The sequence below is a fragment of the Bison bison genome, unplaced genomic scaffold (assembly GCF_000754665.1).
Source record: "Bison bison bison isolate TAMUID 2011002044 unplaced genomic scaffold, Bison_UMD1.0 scf7180017854880, whole genome shotgun sequence".
NCBI classification, from domain to species: Eukaryota; Metazoa; Chordata; class Mammalia; order Artiodactyla; family Bovidae; genus Bison; species Bison bison.
The window spans coordinates 70,465-79,232 of record NW_011485453.1 but is presented as its reverse complement, the minus strand read 5'-3'; the positions used below and the strand labels follow the sequence as shown (position 1 = coordinate 79,232).

The 8,768-nt window shown below is 48.6% G+C and overlaps 2 protein-coding genes across 2 annotated transcripts in view; both read left to right on the top strand.

Moving 5' to 3' along the window:
- The first annotated feature begins 233 nt into the window (after positions 1 to 233).
- Positions 234 to 2,479, top strand: POLR3K (polymerase (RNA) III (DNA directed) polypeptide K, 12.3 kDa). Its single transcript, XM_010857391.1, has 3 exons — positions 234 to 319; positions 935 to 1,022; positions 1,878 to 2,479. The coding sequence occupies exons 1-3, from the start codon at positions 317 to 319 to the stop codon at positions 2,003 to 2,005; spliced, it is 219 nt and encodes a 72-aa protein (XP_010855693.1). The 5' UTR covers positions 234 to 316; the 3' UTR covers positions 2,006 to 2,479.
- Positions 2,480 to 7,891: 5,412 nt separating this feature from the next.
- The window catches only part of IL9R (interleukin 9 receptor), an 11,050-nt gene continuing 10,173 nt past the window's right edge, over positions 7,892 to 8,768 (top strand). The window contains exon 1 of the mRNA XM_010857438.1: positions 7,892 to 7,970. Coding sequence (XP_010855740.1) covers positions 7,943 to 7,970 — 28 coding nt within the window. The 5' untranslated portion in view covers positions 7,892 to 7,942. The remainder of the gene's footprint in view (positions 7,971 to 8,768) is intronic.

Genomic DNA, 8,768 nt, shown 5'->3' with positions numbered 1-8,768 from the left:
CCAGCCACGCACTGCTCCCGGGGCCTGTGTAGGGCTTTTGCGCCCGGGTCGCTCTTCCCCTCGGTACCCGTGTCACTCGTCGCTCGTGCTTTTACCCGAAGGATTATTTAAAGTTGCAGCCTCTTTGTCCACCTCGCCTTTCTTCTCCTAATCTTATTTTTTTAATAGGACTCGTTTGCCTTCCATTGCGGTTTATAATTTACTTGTGCCCCTTGTTTGTTAACACTAGGGTATAGGAGGGCAAGCATTTTTCAGTTTTTGCTCGCTCTTACATTCTAGTCTGAACATCTGGAATATATTGGATATTCATTACGGAATGGTACATACTGTGTTATAACTCGTTACTTTCCATCGATATTGCGTCTTTCCTTTTTAGAACACCTTTAATAGTTTTTAGAAGTAGAGCACGCTGGTGTTACCTCATTCTTAATGTTTATATACTGCTCCACCATGTAGCTGTGTTGTGGGAGTTTAGAGTCTGAAATTGTGAAGGGTGACATTTCAAAGACGGCTGGTAAAACTTGGAGAATAGTTAGAAAAACCTCTGCCTGCGAAGAGTGGCTGGGCCACCCTGCCAAGTGCTCCACTTTGGCCTTAGTCGTCTTTGGATCTCTTATTTCAGTGACCAAGTATTGGAGAGGTGGGAGAACAAAAGGGTCACGCCAGAGCCATTTCCCCCTTCCTGCTCTGTTGCTTCATCCAGTCCTCACAGAATCTTGTTTATTGGATCATCCCAATTGTTGATCCTCCCGATTCTCATGGAGATTCCTGCTCTGTGACAGCAGGAACTGTGCTTTCGTTTAGTATTCCTCCCTTCGTGTTGAAGGCAGGAAGCAGAGTCTGGGGTGATACTTGAAGGCATGGTTTGGTGACCCGGCTTTGTACTGTTCACTTACTGGGAGAGTCTGAAGACCTGCTGTTTGTTGTTTGTTAGGTAACAAATCGGAAGTATCCAAAGCTGAAAGAAGTGGATGATGTGCTTGGTGGAGCAGCTGCTTGGGAGAATGTTGACTCTACTGCAGGTGAGAGGGAAAACCTTTTCTGTTTCAGAGCTGTGGGTAAGGATGAGGCCGCTGGCTGTGCCACTGCATAGCAGAATCTGTGATGTATCAAGTGGGCTTCTGAGACTAGAAACTGTTTTCTTCTCTGATGTGTTTGTTACGCAAACAGTATTGGCACAAGCTGTTGTGGAGTAATTCAGACCTGAGTTAAAGTCTCAGGGTGACCTCATAGTGATGCTGATTGGAGTAATTAAAAAATCAGTCTAAGGATTTTGTTCTAATATAGTTTTTTTTTTAAGTCAAAGATAATATTAAACTGCTCTAAATATTCCGTTAAGTAAGGATTTGAGTCTTGATTCATTTCTGATAGCGACAGATGTGACCAAGGAAGGAAAGAGAGCCCCAGCACGACCAGTCCAGAGAGGAGGAGGAGCTTAGGGTGATTAGTACTGTCTTTTTACCCCAGAGAGGACCATCCAGATCTGCTCTGTGAAAAATCTTGCACAGGCAGAATTTGTCACTGGGAGGTGAATTACACACCAAAATGGTGTCTGAGTGTTTGAAGGAGTTTTCATTAAGAGCGAGGTTCTTGAATTGAAATTTCGGTGAAAGTAAAATTAAAAAAGAAAAAAGTACAATCAAGACCACAAGTTGTGAAAGCACAGTGTTGTGCTCTCAGTTGTGAGAGCACAGTGGGAATGACAGCCCCTTGCAGGAAAACCTTGCAGGGCACCCCAGGCGAGGGATACCAGTCGAACTGGGGAGTGTCTGCAGCTGTGTTTCACGAAACGTCCACTTATAACAAGCATGTTGATCATGAGCATCGTTTCTTTTTTTTAGTAAACGTGGGTCACTGTTTGTTCTTCTCGTTGCCAGAGCCATGTCCCAAGTGTGAACATCCTCGAGCCTATTTCATGCAGCTTCAGACCCGCTCTGCAGATGAGCCCATGACCACCTTTTACAAGTGCTGCAACGCTCAGTGTGGACACCGCTGGCGGGACTAAGGCCAGGATGGCCCAGCTGCGTCAGCGTCTGCGTGCTTTACTGCCCAGGGTGTATTCCCAGCTGCGAGTGTGAACTGTGTGTTCTGAGGGTCTTGGGTGGTATGGTGGAAAGCTGACCCTTTAAGGGTGGCTGCCCAGGGGGTCAGGAAGTATAGCCTGCCTCCCAGTCAGCAGATTAACTCCTTGATGTCCAGTATGTCCAAATTCTGCCCATGCTGTGTGTGGACAGGAGTATCCATAACTGAGTGCATCCTGTTGAAGATCCTGTTCTTCCTCTTTTATGTACATTGGGCAATTGGTGTTCTCCTGCCATCAGCCAACACTCTTCAATATTTACATTGTTTGTACAACTAATAAAGTAAAACTTATTAGTTTAGTACATTAGATGCCCCTCAGTATTTAACTGTTAATTGCAAACTTATTTAATCAAAATTTATCCTGAATATTTAATTAAAGTTAACAGTCTTGTTATCACCTTCTCAGTGTTTTAAATGCCTTAAGAAGTAGACATCAAACCTTAAATCCCCAAACCGACTGCTATATTTAGGGCCAAACTGGTTACAGAATTGCTAATAACATGGATTTCTATTTATTATTTGTATTTTTGTTTCCTAGAATTGCAGTACATTTATTAGATTGTATGTTTTTTAATACTTTCTGTATCCATCTTTCTACTCTAAAGAGAAAAAGGACACTCTAGGCTCATGGGGGCAGGATTTTGGTTATTGATAGATTTGTTTCTTGCTCAGGGCCTCAAATTTAATTACTTCCAAATCTCTCTTGTTGAATTATAGTTTACTTCCCATGTGGCTCAGCTGGTAAAGAATCTGCCTACAATGTGGGAGACCTGGGTTCAATCCCTGGGTTGGGAAGATCCCCTGGAGAAGGAAACAGCTACCCACTCCAGTATTCTGGCCTAGAGAATTCCATGGACTGTCTAGTCCATGGGATCGCAGTGAGTCAGAAACGACTGAACGACTTTCGCTTCATAGTTGACTTACGATGTTTTAGTAGTGTCCAGTGTACAGCGTAGTGATTCAGTTATACGTACATGTATATATAGACACACACACACGAGTGTATATGTATTCATATATATGTATACATATTCTTGTTTGCATGTTTTTCCATGATGATTTATTACAGGATTTTGAATATAGTTCCCTGTGCCAAATCACTTAATAATGAAGTTTAACTTATGAAATAATGGGACTTAAATTTAAGTCTTTTATACAGATTCTTGCTTTTTTCCAACTTTTTATTACTTTCTCTTTTTTGTCCTGCTGGGTAGCGTGCAGAATCTTGGTCCCCAGCCAGGGACTGAACCTGTCCCCTACATTGAGAGCGTGGAGTCCAACCACTGGGCCACCGGGAAAATCACAGATTTTTACTTTTTTGAAACTTGTTGTCTTACATAACTTGTATAATTTGTATAATTCAGGAAATTTTAAATTTTATTTATTTGTTTTTGTCTGCGTGCAGTCTTCTCATTGCAGAGCATGGGCTCTAGGGTGCGTGCCTCGTGGACTGTAGAGCCCAGCCTCAGCAGTGCTGGCATACAGCCTCAGTTGCCCCAGGCACGTGGGGTCTTCCTGGACCAGGGATTGAACTCATGTCAATTGGCAGGCAGATTGTTAACCCCTGGACCACCAGGGAAGTCCGCTTTTCGAGAAATTATTAATCTTTTGTTTGAAATGATTATGGATCGCATATGTATTTTCCTGTTGGAACACGTTGACCAGATCCTGAGCCCATTGTCTCCAGTTGTTTCTGTTTCAGAACAGTTTGCACTGTTTTTGCAAATGGGTGTTTGTCCTGTGGGTGTCGCTTTAGTGTCTTCTTATGGATGGCTGGATGGCATCACCAGCTTGATGGACATGAGTTTGAGTAGACTCCAGGAGTTGGTGATGGACGGGGAGGCCTGGTGTGCTGCGATTTGTGGGGTCGCAGAGTCAGACATGACTGAGGGACTGAACTGAACTGAACTGATGCCATCAGTTATGTTTCCTCGGGGGTCTGTTCTTGTTTTCGCTTGTTACTGGAGGCAGCCTGGTCAGCGGTGAAGGTCATGCCCGCTGAAGTTACCCTGCTTGCCTGTCAGTTGCTGAACCTCTTTCATTTTCTCCTGTGTAAAACGAAGATAGTAATAGTCTACTTCGGGGGTTCACAGCTTTTTCTGTAAAGAGTCAGTATTTTGGGTTTTGTGGGTCAAGAGTCACAATCAAGAAAGACATAAGGAAGCGAGCTCTTACAGAGAAGCTCAGAATGTAACCCTGCAGTGTTTGTTATATGAGCCCCTTGATGAAAGGAACGCACACCATTTTGTGTAACCGAATTGGTGTTTCTTGTTAAAGCTGCACGTGTGCGTCTCCTCACCCTGGTTCAGGTGGGGGGCAGATACGGGTCACTGTGATCTTGCCGATGGCTCAGTAGCCGCCAGTGGTGAGAGACACGGTATTGTCTGCAGCGTGTTTGCGGGTGAGCAGTGCAGTTGCGGTCTGTGGACGTGTCCTCCACGAGGCTGCCAGCTGTGTGACCTCGCGCTGCGCCTGTGTGCACCGTCAGCCGTGACACTCAGCGGCAGGTTCCAGGTGCCGTTCTCCCGCGTTCACGTTTTCTTGGCTTAGCGAGCGCTCCCACGTGAGTTGCTAGTTGTTTCCTTCGTCTGTGCCCAGAAGCTCGTTCTTCAGGCCTTTCCCCGCTTAGTGTTGAGGCATTGACTCCTCGCGGAAGCGGCAGAGGGCGGGTCCGGTGATGTTTGGAGCCATTGAGAGCCGAGGAAAGGCGCTTCAGATTATCTGCCTCATTTTTAATTGACGTGACGTCGCTCCCAGTGTCCTTAGCTTTCAGAACAGCTGTTCTTGACCAAAAACAGATGGTCTTAAACGCATCTTCTCTGGACACGCTTCCCTCAGCTTCTGCAGTCAGACACCTTTAAGTCACCCTCAGCGGCTTTCCTTCCTGGGTTAACGATGAGTCCCTGGAAAATTTAATTCCATTGCCTCATTTTTATTTCTTGTGAAGAAATTCTGTTTTGTGTTGAGACTCGTGCCAGAGGAGTGTTTAGCCTGGTGATGTCGACTACTGCAGTGTCGTCGCATGACACTCTCCTCTGCCATCCAGCTCACTGATAACAGTAGCTCGCACTGCCCTGGGCCTTAAAGGCAGGGCATTTGGAGCCCTGTCTTCTTACTGTGACATGACGGGTGTGCAGTGTAAGCAAGCGAGCAGAAGCGTGAAACACTGTGGCCTTGAAACACTGATAAGATCGCTGCTGAGCCATGAGCACACCAGGGCCGCTGTAGACAGCGCATACAGGCGGTGTTCCAGAAGGTGGACCCTGACGTTTGAATTTCATAGTCGTTCCACATGGCATGTAATTCTTTATTTTTTCCCCAACCATTTGCAAATATACAAACTTATTCTTTGTTTATTTAATTTATCTATGGCCTTGAGGCGCAGCACGTGAGACTAGACAGCGAACCTGGGTGCAGGGCAGTGAAAGCGCAGAGTCCTAACCACGGGACCACCTGCGCATTTTCTGTTGTAACTGCTGTTAGCTCACAAGTTCTCTAACGGGGGTGGGCTTGCCCCCGGGCCGCTCCTCCTCATCAGGTATGAGGATGTATGCAGCTCCACGTGTCCCGTCGTTAGGGCACGTCTGACCAGCGGTGCTTGTTACTCTCTGGGCCTGTCTTTCGAGGGGCTGGGTTTCGGGAGACACTTAGTGGCCCTGGTTGTATTGTCTTTGTGTCTGAGGTTTTCCCTCCATCTGCAGATTTTGCTTTTCTGTTTATCTCTGTGTATTATGACTAACCTAGACAGTATGTTAAAAAGCAGAGACATTACTTTGCCAACAAATGTCTGTCCAGTTAAAGCTATGGTTTTCCTAGTAGTCATGTATGGATGTGAGAGTTGGACTGTAAAGAAAAGCTGAGCACCAAAAAATTGATGCTTTTGAACTGTGGTGTTGGAGAAGACTCTTGAGAGTCCCTTGGACTGCAAGGAGACCCAATCAGTCCATCCTAAAGGAGATCAGTCCTGAATATTCATTGGAAGGACTGATGCTGAAGCTGAAACTCCAGTACTTTGGCCACCTGATGCGAGGAACTGACTCATTTGTAAAGCTGGGAAAGATTGAAGGCGGGAGGAGAAGGGGACGACAGAGGATGAGATGGTTGGATGGCATCACCGACTCAGTGGACATGAGTTTGAGTAAGCTTCGGGAGTTGGTGATGGACAGGGAGGCCTGGCGTGCTGCAGTCCATGGGGTCACAAAGGGTTGGACACGATTGAGCGACTGAACTGAACTGCGTGTTACAGGAGGTGGTGGGGTGCCAGGCTGTGGCATCGGAACATTTCCTGGGCAGAGGCAGTGGCCTTCACGCATCTCAGTGTCTGTGACCTGCTCTCCCGTCTCTGTAGCCTGCATGCTGTCCTGTGGGTCGTGTGCGGCTGATGTGCGGTCCGTTGGTCTCAAGGGAGTGAGTTCTAGCCTGAGAGAGAAGGAAGCTCTCTTAATAAGGATACTAGGGCAGGGATGGCACCAGTGAGTATAAAAGTGTGTAAGGGGCCAAGATGATCAACATTTAAATGTTAGAAGTGTGATCGTGTCCCTGGTCGTTCCTAAGGTGTGTCATGGATTTGAGCCTCTGATGCCATCTTGCCGTGGGTCCTGGTTTCTGCAACTCCAGAGAGCTGCAGCTCTGGTGTCTCTAGATCTCCCCTCAGCTGGGTTAATGCACAGAACAGACACACACAAACACATTGATATGTAAACTCAGGCACAGGGGCATGCTAAAGTGCAACCTTATTTGGCACCCCTAAGAACATAACAGTCAATAAGTTTATGAAAAGATGCTTATCTTTACTGATAACCAAGGAAGTGTATATAAGTTAAGACAACATTGAAACGTCTTTGCCTATCAGATTGGCAAAGATTTAAAAGACTGCTGTCAAATGCAGTGAGGACTGCAAGCATCCTTACATGTCTGATGGGAGCAGAAGTCCGTGTATTTCTAGAGGACCGCTTGGCAGCATCTATTTTGAGATCTTAGGCCCGACAGTTTGCTCCAGATTGCTTTTTTTTTTTTTGTACAGCACTCATCCTGGTGATTAGAGATCCAGGCCTGGAATTACTCATTTAAAATGGCATGTTTACACCAGAAACGAATGCAGTGTTGTATGTCCATTAAATTGAAATAGCAGATGTGGGCAACAGTGAAATTGTCCACCAACAGGATTATTAAACCATGATCTGTACCACCAGTAAAGGCATGAGGTAGCTTTTTATGTGCTTCTCTGAAAAATTTGAAAAGAAAATTTTCAGAGAAAATTCTTTTTTCTGAAAAGAATTTGAAAAGAGCCGGAGCAACGAGGTGGCTGTTAAATGAGCGTTTGTTGGAGCGTAGACGTGGCCTGGAGGGCCTTGTGCCCGGCTTCCCACAGGGGCGTCTCTCTGGGGCCAGGGGCTCCCATCTTTTATTTCCTTCCTTAAGCGAGGCTGCAGCACTGTGAGGTTTGACTGTCTCCACCCACCCTGGCGCTCAGGGACTGCCTGAGCTGCAGCCTGGGAGACAGGCGCTGCTCTGAACCTGGTCCACGTCTTCGCCTCCCGGCGCCAGTTCAGGGAGCAGCCCCGCTCACCCGCCAATCAATGGGTGGCCCCCAGGTCCACGTGTGGCAGCTTGCCGTCCCTGGGGGTGGAAGGTGGGGTTTATGGTGGGTGCTGGTCCCCTCTCGCCCCTCTTAGGCCAGCTGCCGTGCTCTTGGGCTCGTGGTTTCAGATGTGGGCGGCCTGTGTCAGCCTCCCGCGCAAGGCTCACGTCACTGGTCGGTGCAGTTATCTCCTGAATCAGGCAGAGGGACTTTGCTGCAAGCGCAGGGGTGGCTGGGTGACAAGCCACCTGCAGGTCTCAGGGGAGCATCACGCCTGCCATGGGCGCCAGCAGCTGCATCTGGAGAGGTGAGTGTCGCCTGGGATTCTCCACTGCTCAAGTCAGCGTGGACTTTGGGGGACGGGGCAGGTGGCCCGCAAGCCCCGAGCTCAGGAGGAGCCTGGGGGGCATACTCAGAAGGGCGGCAGGGCGTTGGGGAGGCCACCCTGGTTCATCAACTCTGTCCTGCCTTGGGCATCTCCTGGCGACAGACATGTGCTGTAGGAATGGCGGGCCATCCTGGCCTGGCCTGTGAGCCTCGTGGGTGCCACTGGGCAGAGGGGCTGGCACTGAGCTCGTCAGGTGGAGTTCAGGGTAGGCTTAGGGCCAGGGTAGTTCCTGACCCCTTGGGGGCAGCGCGTGGGCATTCTGGGGTCAGGTGGTCTCAGCTCGGACGACTGAGTGGAGATGGGGTTCAGTCCTGGGGCTGGTAAAGCCTCTGCTCTCGCCCATGACTTTGAGGGGCTTTAGGTCTGAAGAGGAGTCTGTGGACCCCCCATGGGACCTGTGGGCAGGGCAGCAGGAGAGGGCAGGCTTCCAAGAGGGCTCTGCAGCCAAGAAGATGGAGAGGAAGAGGGCTCGTGCTCGAATGTTCCAGAGCCCCGTTAACATCTCCAGGCAAAGGCAGGCCTGGGGGAAGGTTGGGATGTCTCTTCAGTTAGGAGCAGGTGGGAGGGCGCAGCAAGAATCAGACACCCTGGGGGAGCCTGATGCCAGGGCTGCTGATGGCCAGTTCGGGCTGCTGGCAGGGCTGTGTGGGCCTGGGTGGAGCAGAGCGCCGCCCTCGTTGAACCCCAGGCCGTTGTCAGCATTCTTTCAGCCATGCC